Source organism: Diprion similis, chromosome 1 (assembly GCF_021155765.1).
Source record: "Diprion similis isolate iyDipSimi1 chromosome 1, iyDipSimi1.1, whole genome shotgun sequence".
Lineage (NCBI taxonomy): Eukaryota > Metazoa > Arthropoda > Insecta > Hymenoptera > Diprionidae > Diprion > Diprion similis.
The window spans coordinates 7654122-7671464 of NC_060105.1; the positions used below are offsets into that span (position 1 = coordinate 7654122).

At 43.3% G+C, this 17343-nt stretch overlaps 1 protein-coding gene across 1 annotated transcript in view; it reads left to right on the forward strand.

Annotated features, from left to right (window-relative positions):
- Positions 1-3634: 3634 nt before the first annotated feature.
- The window catches only part of LOC124409521 (acetylcholinesterase), a 92285-nt gene continuing 78576 nt past the window's right edge, over positions 3635-17343 (forward strand). The window contains exon 1 of the mRNA XM_046887232.1: positions 3635-5073. Coding sequence (XP_046743188.1) covers positions 3948-5073 — 1126 coding nt within the window. The 5' untranslated portion in view covers positions 3635-3947. The remainder of the gene's footprint in view (positions 5074-17343) is intronic.

Here is a 17343-nt window from a genome sequence, read left to right on the forward strand (position 1 = left end):
ACGTGGCAGGTCCCGCGATATCGATTTCCGCCGAATCTCCAGTCCGGGTTGAGCCTGGCTCGAGGCGTGCATCCTGCAGGTACCGAGTCGAGTGCTGGAAGGCATTCGTTACAAAGGGGGACAAAGCCGCCCTCGAGAATCGAGACAAAGGTCATCGCTCTTGAGGCCCTCCAATTTTTGGCAACCGCCCGGGGGCTAAAAATCCGTCAAGTGGACCGCAAGCTCTCGCCTTCGCCTCGCAGCTCGCCCACGTCACTCGCGTTTCAAAAGGGGAAAACGGAAGTCGAAAATATATAAAGCAGGCATTCGGTTGGCCGGAATTTTTTCGCAAAATAATTGACGCGTTGCCGTCAAGTTCAGGTTCCTCGCAGCCAAAGGTCAGGTGGGAATTAAGTCGGTACTGCAGATGTACGTGAACTCGAGTGCCGGGGGCTAAAGAACGGTGGAAGGGGTGAGCGGCTGCAGGTTCGTTAGTAATTTTCCAGAAATAATTAGCCTCTTGTCTAAATGATAATTGGAGTCTTGTACGAAAACATGCGAAGCCGGGTTAAGGATCAGGATGCAAACGGAGCGAGGGATCGATCCTCGTCCCCATCTATCCTTTCTTTATCGATCTCGATCGGAAGATTGGATCAAAATTTATGAAAATCGTTCTACCATTCACTTTTCATTCTTTCTTTTCTTTTGTCAAAAATTCTTTTCAACGATTTTGCCGCAGCTTGTACCTGTGGTGACTTCTTCGGGGTACAAATTTAACGATACCTATATAAACGGGCTGAGACTGAAGGCAAGAGCTTCCTGTATGTATGTCGGGTGAACCGCGGTTGGCTTCTTTTCAATCCAGCTCGACGTCTGGTGACGTAAATAATGACCCATGAGTCGGATCCTCGGGATCTATTTCCACCCAATTACCGCTGCTTTCTATTCCTCGATCCGCTCAACCGCCGATCGTTAGACGCTCGGTAAAATTAAACCTGGAAATGGTTATTCGGGTGGGTTCCAAATTCAGTACGTCATGCGGTAAACTTTTCAATCATGCAGTACTTAATGCATACTCGCGGGGTCGAGGACGTGTCACAATCAGTTTTTATAAGAACAAGTTGACGTTGAAGTTTCATAAATTTCCGGGAGATCAAATTTTTCGGTAAATGAAATTCTTGACTTTTTCGACTGAAGAAAGTTGAAAAATTGAAATTTTCTCCTGACGAACAGCTCATTAGCTGTAAAGAAATTTAATAGTGTCTTTAACAAATCTCTTGGGATTTTAGAAATCTTATTAGTATAGTCGGAGGGTGATTTTACACCGGATCGATAATTTTCTTCCGTATCCTGAGAATCTGAATTTCGTGAGAAAAAACGGGTTGAATCCTGGGATGCTAGCAGGTTAATCTAGCCGGATTGGATTCCCGGAGTTCGTCCGCCCGTGCGAGTAAATTTGCCAAGGGATGGGAAACCCCTGATCAACTACAAATTTCAATATTCTAACCACGGCGTTGCCACAGCTTCACACATCCGACCTATTCTCTCAAAGTTATTAAACCAACGTCGGAGCAGAGCGTGAATTCCGCGCGAACAGAATCCGGAGGAAAATTCGCAGTCGCGACTGCTTTCGGGGAATAATTTTTTCTCCTCACTGGGAACAAAGGAGACAGACAATCGTTGTTTTTACGATCTGCTCGAGAGTCAAAGTTAAGCAAATCTCATCTTCTCGACATCCGCGTCGTCATATTTTCCCGTCACCGAGGTTTTTGTCACCAGGCCGCGAGAGGTATTCAAATGAGTTCCAATTAATACGAAAACATTTTAAGCCCCAGTTCTTTGATATAATTGGATTGTGAAATCGGTTCAACCCGCAGCGACTGGTTCTCTCTTACATTTACTAACCCCGAGGGTGTCTCCCGATCATTATCCTCCTCTTCTCAAGGTCTTCCCTCTCTTATCGGCAAAATTGCACAGATCGTACTGAATTGCCGTTTTACTGGAGGTTCGCAATTACCCGGAGCTCTAAAAACAATTCGATAGCCACTGCAGGACACTCGGCCAAAGTCTGATTGTACCTGTCGGTGCTTCGCCGGCATTCTCGGCACGTAACTATCGGCCTGTGTCGTGATTGAGAAAGCTACCGAAACGCACTCCGCTATAAACCGTTCCGCGATATTATTTTGCGAATGAAATTAGCAAAGGTAGCGCGATTAGCCGATCGTCTGATCATAGACTCCGCAAAAATCTTGAAAAATCAAAAAAGATACTCGCAAATTTTTCGTAGTCCAATTAGATGAAATCTCAGGAAGAGCAAACAACGCAGTGAGAAAATCAGAGCTAGGTGCCCAAGAATATATATATATATATATGTATATGTATAGGCGAGTCAATTGTCCAGTAAGCGGATTATATTAAAAACAATTTGACAACTGCATCGGATAACAAGATGCGGGCCGTACTTGTAATCAGAGGCAACTCACGAATTGGTGACCGAGCAATTGTCAGCGGAAGTTGCTCGTTAAGTCTTAAACCAAGCGAGCTGGACAAGCGCGGCTCGCCATATCGCTCGATCAGACGATATGATTCTTCTTCAACAATTGGCCAGACTCAATTGTCGCCTCGGTTGACCGCAGCACCTGAACATCGGATTCTCTTTTCGGCACCCTCTACTTACCTTAAAAATTAATCACCTTACTAGAGAAATTAATGCGAATGAACGGCGATTGAGACTGAGAAAGAATAAACAGAACGCAAAATGTTTCGTCCATTATTTGGCAAAGAGCCACCACCTTAAGGCATCGAGTATTCTCATTGTGTTTCGATTAGCTTCTGTTGTTAGGTAATACATCGTGATTCACACACAAACACACGCACACAAACACACACGCACTGACGAGCGAAGCGTGACGCGGTGTTGTTGTTGTTGTTGGTCTCTCGATAGGCGACAGAGCTAAAGGTCGTTCGATTCCAAACATCGAGTACATTAGCAGACAGGTGAAACCGAGCCGATAAGAAGGGGTAAAATCGATTGCGTTGCTGTCAGCAATTCGAAGAGTGACCGTTTCTTGGATCCGCAGTGTTGATCGGAACACAAGCCAAGCAACGCGCGGGGTCAGTCGACGTTTGACTTATTGCTGGCAGAAAGTGAAGTCGGCTAATCGGAGAATGATAGAGAGGTCGTATTTCCGGCGGAATAAGCGCTAGGTTATCAGTTCCAGTCGACCGGATCACAACCTACACACGTACGATATCGATTTTCTATTTCGGCGTTGTTTTGATCTCGACGTTTTTACGGAGATTCGTCGACGTATGTTTGGCACAGCATCGACTCGTGCGGCTTATCACTTGCAGTCGTCGTTGTATCACATCCGAGACGGAATTAGTCACCGTTTGACAAGAAGTCGAACTCTTCATTCTCCATCTAGCCTCGGCCGGTGAGGTGAGATTCGTCAAATTAAAGACAGTGTCGGTCATCACAAGTACCGACTTGCACGCTTTCAAGCTCGAGTGGCCGGAACTTTGCAAGTAAAACGCGGAAGGAAGGAAGGTCGGTGCGGATAATCCTGTGCATGTCAGTCGGAATTTGCTCAACGCTCGGCTCTCGAACCGTCGTCGTCGTCGTCGTCGTCGTCGTCGTCGTCGTCGTCGTCGTCGCGACGCCGAGTTGCTCGGTGGTTTTCCTGCTGCTCAGGGGGCGCCCGCGCCCTGCGCTCTCGACGAGGCTCCGTCATGCTCGGCAGTCAGTCGACCCCGTGCACCGCGGCACGCTGGCTGCCGGGAGGCTTTTCGCATCCGCGTGTCGAGTATAATAGAAGTTGAAGCAAGCTAGCCGAGTGCCGAGTGCCGATCACACATTCCGTTCCGATTCTTGGCCAGGACCCCGAGGCGATGGAGTAGCCGATCCGAGCCTGCGACGAGCTTGAAAAGCGTTCCAAGTTGAGACTAATCGCATCGTCCGAGTGATCATGACGCCCGCGTCGAGGGTGGCTTTCCTGTTGCGCCTCCTCCTCTACCTGGGGGGTGAACTCGCCGGAGCCGGAGGCTCTCGGGGGGTGCACGACGACCCTCTTGTGGTCGAGACGACGAGTGGCCTCGTGCGGGGCCTGTCGAGGTCGGTGCTGGGCCGGGAGGTCCACGTCTTCTACGGCATCCCGTTCGCCAAGCCACCGGTGGGCCCGCTGAGGTTCCGGAAGCCGCTGCCGATCGACCCCTGGCACGGTGTGCTGGAGGCGACGTCGCTGCCGAACAGCTGCTACCAGGAGCGGTACGAGTACTTCCCGGGCTTCGAAGGCGAGGAAATGTGGAACCCGAACACCAACATTTCGGAGGATTGCCTCTACCTCAACGTCTGGGTCCCGCAGAAGCTGCGGCTGCGGCACAAGGGCGCCGAGCCACCCGGAACCGAGAGGTCCAAGGTGCCGATCCTCGTCTGGATCTACGGCGGAGGCTACATGAGCGGTACTTCCACCCTCGACATTTACGACGCCGACATAATGGCCGCTACCAGCGACGTGATCGTCGCGTCGATGCAGTACAGGGTCGGAGCCTTCGGCTTCCTCTACCTCAACAACCACTTCACGAACAGCGAGGAGGCCCCGGGGAACATGGGACTCTGGGACCAGGCCCTGGCCATCCGTTGGCTGCGCGACAACGCCGCAGCCTTCGGCGGCGACCCCGACATGATAACGTTGTTCGGAGAGTCTGCCGGCGGTGGGTCCGTATCCTTGCATCTGATTTCGCCGGTGACGCGAGGACTCGTGAGACGAGGGATCCTCCAGAGTGGGACCCTCAACGCTCCCTGGAGCTACATGACCGGCGAGAAGGCCCACGACGTCGCCCGCGTTCTCGTCGACGATTGCAACTGCAACTCGACCATGCTCGCCGACAATCCGTCGCGCGTTATGGCCTGCATGAGGTCCGTCGACGCCAAGACCATATCCGTTCAGCAGTGGAACACCTATTGGGGCATTCTTGGATTCCCATCCGCGCCGACCATCGACGGGAAATTCCTTCCTAAACATCCGCTGGACTTGCTGAAGGAGGGAGACTTCGAAGATACAGAGATATTGATCGGCAACAACAAGAACGAAGGTCAGTTTTCATCTACCATTACATGAATTTACAGATTATATATCTAGCGTAAAGTACAACCGAGAACACACCTGTCGCATGCACAGCACGTACCAACGCAACGCTCTAACTATAATACCAAATTCTCGCGAGCTTTAACGCCGTTCGGTATCCACCGGTCGTTCTGCCATTTATAATCGTTTTACGAGTACTTAAACAACGGGCGGTGTGCAACGACTCGTGAACTAACGTAAAAATGAAGAAATAACTCCGTCGTTCGAGAGCAATTATTCTGATTCACAGGTTTAGAAACTTTCTATACATAAGGAAGAGTCAAAGCCTTGATGTAACGATATAAAGAGAATTGCTTATCCCGAGAAACACTATTGCAAATTTAATTTCAATTCAATTGAGAAAGGCGCAAGTGTTGGTTTTTTTTTTGTTTTTTTTTTGCCCTTCTTCGGCATGTTGAAAGAAGCTAGCGAATCGCGAGAGTGAATCCGAGTCTTCCTTGCGAAGTAAGAGCCCGCGGAGATATTCAAACAGAATTATTTAACTTTGTCAGGGAAGCGAATTTTATTTCCATTAATAACATCAACCTCACCGTTGGAGCTTGCAAGGCGGCCGGGTTTTACGCCGCACGTCCAACACTCGGCCAGCTTTCGGGGCAGGTCGTTGATTTTTTCTTTCTCCTTTTCTTTTTACAAACTAATTTTTCCCCGACTCCTTGAGTTTTTTTTTTTTTTTTTTTTTTTGCTTTAGTTCGAGCTTAATTTCTCCCTCCAAAGGCGGTTTTTACCCAGGGTTGAATTATAACGAGATTGTAAATTCGAGGGTGCTGCGCACGGTTACGCCTCAACGTTATCACGCAGAATACCAGCGATATTAGTTTTCGCACGGGACTCGAGCTTTCACGAGGCGTAACTTCGAGGCGCGGTAGCCACGCGGGATTAGAGAATAGTTATGCAAAGTTTATCCACACCTCGAGAGAGTTTCGCGGAGTCTGTCCGTGCGGGATGATTTCGAAAGTCACTCATGCATTCTCACTCCCTGGACCTCCCTCGTATGTTATATATAACGGGATGTTATTAAGGGGTGGTGCTGAATTTGTTGCTAAATATATCCACGGCTTGAGAGAAAATTTAAAGCGAATGAATCGATACTCGGGACGAAATCAACCCCCGCCGTAATTACACGGTGGACAAATGTTGGCCCGCATGCAACGACTACGAAAATTTAGTTGTAATATATGTATACGTCTAAGCTGATATTATGTAGGTACAGTATATATGTATATGGACAAAGGTCAGGCAGATTGCTGTTATGTTAGGTATTAGAGATATTCAGCGGATAATTATACCCCGTCTAAAAGAGGGAAAGCAAGGAAATAATTTTCAAACTTTAGTTAACCAAAGACGAATTTCAAGAAACACGTCACTGAAACTAAAAATTTTTTTTACAAATACAGAACTCCGACCAATGATCATGTCGATTGGAAAGAGTGTTTATAAGTTATTTTATAACTGTAGTTGATTGAGTTCAATGCGTTTTCAAGCGTTGGTCGTGATAAAATTGAGGGCAAATTTTTTTCCAATCCATTTTTTCGACGCAGGCAATTTTTGTTGAACAGACTTGCACAAAGTTTTCAAGCAAACTTGAGACACGTTATTTAAACATAAATGTGATTCATATGATTTTTGTCAAATAAGAAATCAAGGCAATTGATTACTTACCAGAGAAGAGTGATCGTTGCGAGTTTCTTGAAAAATTGTGTTCTCAATATTATGCAAAAAAGAAAAAATGAATGGCTACGTATTATTATTACTTGAAATCATCTCCACGAACTTTTTATTTCATTTCTATTTGTGCGATCCGGCATTTCGGCTAATCGAGTTCCGTTCGAATCAGACCGACGCACGTCAGAAAAATTCCAACAACCATGCGTGGGAGGTACGATTGAATTCGCCACGCGTCCAAATCACGCCCCTAAAAAACATCCTTACGTTACAAATTTCTGAGAGATAAGTCAATAACGTTTTACCGAAGGAAATGACGAAGCTATCAATCCGATTGCATTCTGATGTCGGAAGGTTGTACTTTAGATTATAGACGAGCTGTAACGTATTTACTCGAGAAGACCGTTGCGTCGGATCGCCATCATTTCCATTTATCACACACACACACACACACACACACACGCACTGTTTTTGATTACGAGTGACCAAATTCCTCGGATAACAAGTCAGGTCAACCAAAAACAGCATGTAACGGTAATTAACGTGTCTTACGTGAGAGCTGTATTTAGTTTGGATTTCCTACGAAATCTAAACACTTACATGTCAAATCAGAGTCTTTTATTAGTGAAGAAAAAATTCCACGACAAAGATTATCGATGGATATTAAGATTGTCGTTAATTTTCAAGGCATACTTCCCACCCCCGGAATCGACAGATAAACAATTTCCGAGTAATAAAATATTAAATAAAAATAATCATACGATGGTCGAGAAAACTTCATCTTAATCGGTCAAACAATGCAATTTTACAGACGATCAGTTGTAATAAAACATCGAGTGTCCGGCGGTTGAGGGAATAGATTATACATATAAGCCTGTGAATTATCGATGTAAAATCAGGTTTCGATTTCGAGCTGCAAGCTGAGCGTATCACGGAATAATATAATATAGCTCATGAGATAAATACATGTATACTCGTGTATGTATATAGAAATTGGATCGTCCCGGATAGATTTTTTCCTCCTCGGTTCCGCCGCACACCTTTGCGATAAAATAATAAGATAAAAACGAAAGGTATCTTGTTTTCCGTCTCATGTACCTCCCATTCCTCACTCTCCTCGATCCTCAACCCACACGATACGTTTCATTAAAAAAAAAAAAATGTAGCTTACGTCACTTGCGTAACGTCGATTCGAAGAACTCTTGCGACTGTTGCTTCGGTTAATAATTCACCGCAACTTCCTCAGCGCGGACCTTGTTGCTGCCGATGCGGTTTACCTGCCGGAGTGTTTTCGCCGCATAAGCAACCGGCTGCTGCAGCAGCATTAACGACTTGGGCCGCAAGCACAAGGCTTGTCAGTCCTCGCGTTGCGTGGTAGATTGCAATTAAGATGAGCTTTTATGCCGGCCCATCTGTGGCTCAAACTTCACAAGCTTTGCAACGCGGACGTTCCGCTACGGCGGGTAATCAACGATTCATTCCCCTCGGCTTGCAGGAGCGGATCATCAACGCGGATTTCGCTCCGATCATTCGCGCGCTTTGAATACCACGCTGGCTGGTTGGTTGAAATATTCATCGATATGTACGTGAATATAATTTACTGGAATTATAAGGGGGTTGGGGGGGGGGGGGGGCAAAAATTAGCTGGATATTAGAGATTTATTTCACCTTTGGAGAATCGTGTGATATACGGACGGTCATTAAAGCGCTGCTGCCATCGAATGAAAAATAAAATTTGATTTGATTACCTAAGAGTCGCTGACATGATGCACTTTTTAGTCAAATCTCGAACGATATTGAAATTCATTTCTCTGTATACGGTATGCGAAGTGTCAAGAATATATCTATGTATAAGACTGTCAATTTTCAGGCAAAGCTGTGTTAGGATTAGATTGTATTTTTATCAAGAGACATTTTTTTGATTATACGTTGTTTTCTTTTTTCAATTATTCGTTGAGAAATGAAAAAAATTTTCATCCTAGGATAAATCATTTTTTTGGGTATGCGAAAGCGTTTTGCTTTCCGCTGACTTTCCGACCGGAGTTAACGTTGACGTATCGCCCAAACTTCAACCCTTAATATCATCGTAGTTATAAAAACGCCCAAGATTTTCCGGTCAGTAATAAATCAAGTTTCTATTGCGGTGAAAATTTGATTTTTTCAATATAATTTGGAAAAATGTCAATCACAGTGATGCGGTAAAAGAAGAAAAAGGAGAAAGGAAAAAAAAAACTTGATCTGACAGAACATATCACAGGATAAACGAATATCGATAAGGTATATAAGAATTCGTGCGTTTGACAATAAGTCGCGATTTTTCTGAAGACAATAATTTGACATCGTAAGCGGGACGATCGACTTCGGTTAGTCTTTGAGGCGAAAAAAAAAACTGCCACTCCAGTTAGCGGAGCAAAGTGTCCCTCTCGTTTGCAGCTACGGAAAGAAGGGTGATTTTTATCAACCTTTGGTGAGAGAACTCGTCCTTAAGGTCCCCTACAGATTGACCGAAGCAGATCAGACTTGTTTGAAGAGAAAAAGAATCTTTCAGCCCTCTCGGAAAAAAGTGTAGACTTCGATTTCTATTACCTCGACCTAGTAGGGAGAAAGTTAACCGATCCGGATTCGAAAACCTCCGGTGATTTATATCGGCGCGACGGTTCGACTCGCTATGTATAGCGAATTATTTGCCGACTTGTGCAAAATCGCTGGACTCGATTCACGATTCGCCGATTCCTTACTTTCGGAATCACGGGTTCTAGATCTTTGCTGCGGCGGTGCTTTACGTGTGAGATTAGAGAGCTCGATGGGGTTCTTGAGGAATGGTAGCCTGGCAATCGGATACAATTACCAACAAATGTGGGTTCTCGAAGATTAGAAAGAGCCCGATTAGCCCTTGGAAGGTTTTCATTCCCGGGTCGCATTAATCTCAGGGATTGCATTTTCATTTCACTCGCTGATCGTCGAGTGTGTAATTTTCATCCCGAACCTCGTGCCCGCTCCATTCTTTCATTGCTGGCCATTATTTTTCGACAAACGCACTCCCCTCACCCCGGGGGACTTTTAATCGAAATCCACCAGCACCTGCACCGCCGGAAAGAATGAATCATTTATTCATCAGAGCCTCGCCTTCGATTCATGTAAGTAGGTACTGAATCGGCACGAAATGAGACTCGACTTTACAAATTAATGTAAATACGACTCGCCTATATATTCTCTACGCACGTAAATTTTTATCAGAATAAACGTCATTCATCATCAGTTGACAGATAAAAATCTAATATCGAGTCTCTGAGAAAAGGGCAAAATTTGTCCCGCGAAAAATTCTTGCTATCGGTTTTGTAACTCGTATTATCGGATTTGCAAATCTTGCCACAATTGATGCAGATTTAACTCCAAAAAAGTTCTGTTCATGTATGAATTCAGCGTAGCAAATTCTACAATATTTTATCTTTTCGTGTGTATTTTTCATTTCCGTACGAACAACTGCGTCTGAGAGTGTTTAATCTCATTGAGACCCGGACTAGAGATAGCGTTTGACTTGGACGATTGCGTACGTTGAAGGACGTGACTTTTGGGCAGCTTATCTGTCGATTAGTGCATCTGTCTGGCTACAAACGTGGGATGCTGAGAGTGGCAGTAATCCAGAATCTGAGATCCACATTAGAGAAATAGTTTTACTCCTATTTTCTTGCCGTCAGAAAGTCTGCACTGAATTTTTTGTCGAATCAAAAGTATATATATACCTGCCCTACTTTGGAAGAAATTTTTTCAGCCAAGAACCAATGTTTATAGCTAGACCTTGTTCTAGTGAAGGAAAATGAAGATAAGAAAAACGTAAGAAGAAATTATTGCTCCGATTCAAAAAAGCCTGAAAAGGATGAAAACTTTATAAGACATGTAAAAGCGCCTTTGAAGCTACTGCTAACGCTATGTTACGCTGTTTTCAATGTATTACATCTCACAACTCCCGTCACCTTTCTCACTACTTTTATCTCTGCTTCAATCAAAAGAGGGCGAATTCAGCCGAGCGTGGCGCTTCGGTTTTTTTCCAAATTTCCTAGATTCTTTGAAACTTGTCGAAGAGACGCGTCCGCACAGCGTTTCATCTTTAGTTGACGTTTCGTATACCCTGCATGAGTTTTTCGGACGAACGTCTAGCCAGAATTCCCTTTCAAGTTCGATGCTTCGCGAATTCAGTAGAAAGCCCGATACTCGACTATTCACCGTTCTTAATGGGGTGCCGCCCATTGCAGGCGACTCTTTTCAAATTTCATGGAGTTGAAGCAGCTGCTCACGGAATTGTGAGGCGAAAAAATCGAAAAATAATCGCCAATTTCGATCCTGAATCGCTGGCGAAGATCGGAAGAGCGTCTAGTGAACTGTTCGTGAAACATTTTGCGGCTCATCTTCCTCGCGAATATCCGTTGATCGCGCTGTACACATAATACACGGATGGAAGGAGCTTTCAGGGTGTTTATAAAAGATGAAATTCATCCAGCTCCGTATAATGAACGACGGTATTGTTCCGGGAATGAATTCCTTCACCCTGAGAGCTTTTGCTGGTATAATTAATGGCTCGTTAATTGTGAGAATCTGTAGCGGAACGAAGGTGTCGGTGGAATATAAAATTTTCGTGAAAAATCCTGCAGCACCCGAGTTACGGGAAATAATAAATTCAAACGTTTTCCACACGCGCACAGCTGCAGGATTATATTCTCTGCAGCGCGAGAGCATCGGGAATGTATATATATGTATAATGCATATGTATATATATATATTTAAACAACGTTTAGGGAACTAAATCATGGGAACGGTGCACGTAGCATCTGGTTTGTGTAGCCGCGTTTGCTACCATTTAGCGCTGACCCAAAACGATTAATTCAAACCGTTTCACCGGCACAGTGGGAACCCGATCACGTGTCCAGGATAGGTGCGACCTGCGATGCACGCTGCACCTCTGACGTAAGATATCCGATAGCTGCAGTGTGTGTTCGAGCCCTGATAACTTCACGTTCCCGAACAGCAGGCGATGCGATTTCCCACCAATCGTATCAACGTAGTTCATTTCAAGGCGCTTGGTACCATTTCGACATGGATTTATTTGGGGTTTGGATGAATCGTAATTCGCGAGATTTGTAATTTTTTTGGGGGGGTAAATGACGGGTCAGTCGATACTCGGTGGTTACAGAAATTAGGGGATTTTTAAACGAACGAAATGTCGGGATTTTACTCGAAATCGGACCGGTTCTAACCCAACCGATGCGAAAAAAATTCTTTCATCCTGGAGATGCATTTCGTTTCTCATATATTATTCTAATTTTTTAGGATTCTTACTGCACGTCTTATAAGATATTAAATTTGAATTTTACCAAAAAGACGCCCTTGAGAAACATTTTTCTTTTAAAAAACTGACGATTTCTAAGATTCTCGGTCGATTGTCATACAATTTTCTTGCCGTTCTACATCCATCGACATTGATTTATAATTCAAAGCTTTTTTGCCCTCTCAAAACCTTGTTCAAAAATGTGTTCGTCTTCGTATTACGGTTGCTTACCAGCAACTCAAACGGCCTCAGCTTAGACACCCCGACACGTTACGATGCCCTCTAAATGATTTGCATCCAACAACCGTGTGGAATTTCAAATAGTTTTGAACTCGCAGCGAGCTTTTACGTGCAGGAACGAAAAGCTGTCTTATTCTTATTTTTCTACCTCGCGTCTTGTTTCCGGTTTTGTACACCCTAGTAGCTGACAATGTTCTGCACGTTCATTCGAGGAGCACAGAGGTGTGTTATTTTTCTTCCCCATCGTAAAGGTTTCATGCCATTTTCAGCGAAGAGAGAGAGAGAGAGAGAGAGAGAGAGAGAGAGAGAGAGAAGAACGTACCGATATGTCCACGTGTGTGTTTATGTCTACATAAAAGGCTGCGGATCCTTTATCGGCGACAGTCGTGAGATGTTCAATACCTGGAAAATCGTAAAATGAAAAGGGACTCGAGCAGGGCGTAATGCGCCGAAGTCCGAGACTTTCCGGTGCTTTACTGAAAAGTGAGAAAAGGGGGGGAATTTCGCGCTCGTAATCTTTTAAAATTGTTTTCGCGTGCTGCGAGATTCGTTAATCCCCGGTTATAATTTCACCTCAGGATTGCGGAAGTGCTTAGCAATCGTGTTCGTTACGTACGTATACATATTATGGCGAAATCGTTCGAGTCATAAGCCGCGTAGTTGAATATTCAGGAGCTTTTAAATTATTCCATTTCCTCTTTCTCTTTCCTTTTATCCAACTTAGTTTTCTCTCTTTTTTTTCATCATCTCCTTTTTCCTCGCCAAGCTCTGCAGGATTCGTATATATATATATATATATATACCACATACATATATATAAATCGTGACAATTGAAACTCCTTTTCCACCCGACATTTGACGAGCACTGTGCCCCTCGTATACTTTCAACCCTTCTCTCCTATTAGTCGCGTTGTTAATTTTTTCGCCGACCCATTTGAAAAAATACCGACCCGCATAATTAACTCGCAAATTGATGCTCGACCGGACGAGCTCTTAGGTACTTGAGGCTTTGTGAAATGGAAATTTGTTACATGTCGTAGGTATACATATACATATAGTTGTATATAATGTATACCCGATGTGTACATAGGACTTTGCGAAAAGCGCACATACACACCCTTCTGCGTATAACCTGTACAGCCGATTATCCCTATCGGATTCGGTGAAATTAAAAGTCGATTATAAAAGCTCGTATATACGAATAAAATTTTGACGAAAAATTCCCTCGATCAACCGACTTAATCGGGAGGTTAAGGTGCTCTGGAAAAAACTATTTTAAACTTAACAAATAAAAACTACCAACTTGTTTACATCGATGTTATTAATTATGTAATTTATGCAGTACCTTCCGACGTCGTCGGTCACGTTTTCATCTACGAATATCGCGGTCGGACCTATTTAATGACATTTTGATTACCGTTACGCCGTCGCCGCAAAACTTACCACCGAAATTGATGTCATTAGTTATAATTACACGCATTATACACCCTCCTCTCTCTCTTTCCCTTTCTCTCACTCTCTCTATTGTCATTGCTCTGTACTTATAATGGTAACCATTATTATTGTTCCTTCGTTATTCCTAGCCTTGAGTATTTTTATGATCTATTCTTATAAATATCTCCGTTTGTGCATCATCATTTTTGTCTATCTATCGTTTATACATATTATCATTGATCACCGCTTGTTACTATTGTTATACTACTACTGTAAATTATTATTATTTCTTTGTTTTTTTTTTTTCAAATTACCTGTAATTATCATTTCCGGCCAGATGGGGCGGTGCCCTGAGGCCGAAATAAATATTAATCTAATCTAATCTCTCTCTCGCTTTCTCTCCATGTGCTTGTGTATAAAATATAAGTAATTTTCTGTGTTCAAGTTTATATGGTGATCACCAGTTAATTATAGAATAATCGGAAGCTCGGGAAACCGCTAACAAGAATTATGAAAAACAACTATACTGTAGAAGTTAATATCGAAATTTTCTATCAACTTAATATGTTGAGGGAAATAATTGTGCGTTTAAAAAAAAAAAAAAAAAAACGCAACACGCATAAGATATTTCAAGGATGAATATTGGCAAAATGATATTTAAAATAAAAAAAAAAAAAAAATACCCATATTACGCTGAGTTACTTTCAAAATATGAATCCAGTCTTGGCATGGAGAGAAAAGAAGGTAATTTTTATACCAACGAAAAAGAAAAAAAAAAGCGAGAAAGAACGAGATATTTTAGCATGGATGAAGTCACGTTCTTACAGTGTATTCAATCGGATGTATAATTACGCGAACTTACGTTCTCTTAAAATATATTAAAAAAAAATATTATCCAGTTATATAAAAGATTTTTCAGCTCGATACGCAAAATACAAATCATATCTCATCAAAAGACGCAGTTGCGAACTGATGAAAATCTGTGCGATATTACGTAGGACGTTTGAAAAAAAAAAAAAAAAAAAAATTAAATAAAGAGAATGAAAAAAAAAAAAAATACTCCACCGGTGCTGCGCTGCGTTATATACGGTACAATAAATATCATTAGTCTTTTATCGATCCACGTATCGAATCCGTATATATTCCGATACATACATCCCTACCTTATACTCTACGTACCTGCCTACATTTGGGGAAATCAAATTAGCGAAAGTAATGCCTTCGGGGATATAATAAGTATAGACAGCCGGGCATTAAATTATTCGGGGGTGAAATAGTGGCGAATATCTGCCACCGTATTGGCACTACAATGCGATACCTACTTAAATATACAAACCAGAGAGCCAAATCTGGCTCGACGGCTCGATAAATGAGCTAGCGGGGCTGGAAATGCAAGAACAAGATTGCGCCAAGCATCAGTCACGCTATGATTAGCCTCGCTACCTATCAATACACTATTTATAAATGGCAGGCACATAATAGGACGGCATTTCCTCCTGCCACGCCTCGTCGCCACTCCATATACCGACATCGCGTTTGTTTTCAATCCGTATAGATACCATCTTCCGGTCGTACATGACTTTATTGGCCCCTTTTCCCCTCGAGCCGTGGTCGCAAACCCTCCCTCTCTCTCTCTTTCTCTCCATCGTTACGCATTGATGTAGAGACGTGGGTATAATAATATCATTTGTCAGTATACTCATTTCTTTTTTATACCGATTGATGCGAAAGGAAAGGGTGAATATCTTATATATCTTAATGTACTTTGTAAGTTGTTTTAACTGAGCCCAGAAATTAATGGAAGAATATTTCATCTTCTTTCCGATAGAAAAACAGAATAGTATCTAATTCAAAGATTTATATATTCCTTTTTACCCCATATCCTTGAAAATTTGATATCGATGAGAAAAAAGTAATATCGCCCAAGTGCATTCTACCCTTTAAATATATTACACTCTGTTCGATGGAATAGATTCCGAAACTTGGACGGTATTCTATGTCGTCGGTGTGAATTATTCCAGTTCTCGTCCAATCCATCGACTCGACTTGCATTTCCGAATTACGTCCAAGTCAGAAATTTGCAAAAACTGCGTGCAATAAATGACGGAATAATGAACAATCTCTTTACCAGGGGTTGAAGTCAGTAACGTTATGGCGTATCGATGCATGTTTACGAAAAATCGTTCTTCGCAGCTCAAGGATTCCCTGACATTCGTTAAACCTCAACGAAGCACAATGTGCTCGTAATTTGAAAAGCCAACTCGTTCGAAACCGTTATAAAATTCCAAAGGGATGAATTTTTTCGTATGATTCATTACGTCAACGTTTATTTCTAACTTCAACCTCCTGGCTTTGTCCGTATGACAGTGGAACCTCATTCGACAATATCAGGCTAGAACAGAACTCGAAGGTCTCTCCTATCTTTGTTTCCTGGCCTTTAATACCTACAATAAACCCACAACTATGTATCGTCTCGGCTTCTGTCGCTCGATGACGTTTCCGCTTCTCGTTAAAGGGTGGTTCGGTTCATAGCTTTGCTCACGCACGCTTCGCTCGCGCCGCGCCGTTGCAGATGGCGAACATCCCCGCACAAAGCGACGTAGTAGTCCGCAAATTGTCGTATTAACCTTTTGTTTTCCCACCCACCGAACCCCTTCGGGAAACCCTTGAGGAGTGTTTCGTTAGCGGCGCCAGCGCCACTTTACTCGGCTGCGCTGACGACGAGGTCGAGAGGGTTTCGAAATTATCGGTTCACCCTTATCTTCTCCAGTTTCGCCATACGGCTCTCGCGGAATCACGTACGTTGTTGGAAATTTCTCATTTCTCTAAAATGCACCTCAACCCTACCAAAAATTTTCATATTTATGCAACGCTGCTGCGACTTCACGGCCCAACTCTTGCGACATGTCGCTGAATTAGTTGCACGATCCTGCATCTTCCATCGTTCGTACGGGATTGGTGAAATTTTAACGAGCCTCTTACTCTCTGGGGATAATTCGTTGAAATGGTAATTAAGTCTGAGAGTTGCACGACCTGACGGCTGGAGGACGTCTGCAGCTCCCGCGATTCTCAAACTAATTTTCTGCGCAAATTTCACTCAGCATAAAATAAACTCCTTACAATTTATTATAAACCCTCATCGATGCAGGGTAAACGTTAGGGATTTATTTCTATCACATCTTAAGTCAATTTCAAACCTCGAGTCTGCAGTGCAGGGACATTTTTTAATCAATTAATAAGTGGAGAAAAATAATAATTGAAAATTCCGTCCTGGAGGGGAGTGTAAATACTTAGAAACTAAACAAACTCCTATCGATTAGGGTGGTTTTACGCCGTGCGTTGTTTAAATCTAGTTCGACTAACGTCTCGGGTCTCGCGTGTTGAGCTCCATCAGACGCACGTCATGGCTAACACCCAGAGGTATAGGACTTCACCTGGTGCAAATGTGCATGCGTTTCCAGCAGGTATATTCTTGTATATTTATATTCTGCGAGGAAAGGTTAAATAAAGTTTTAACTCTCTTCACCTCGTACGTTACACATGTGTATTGAATCCAGT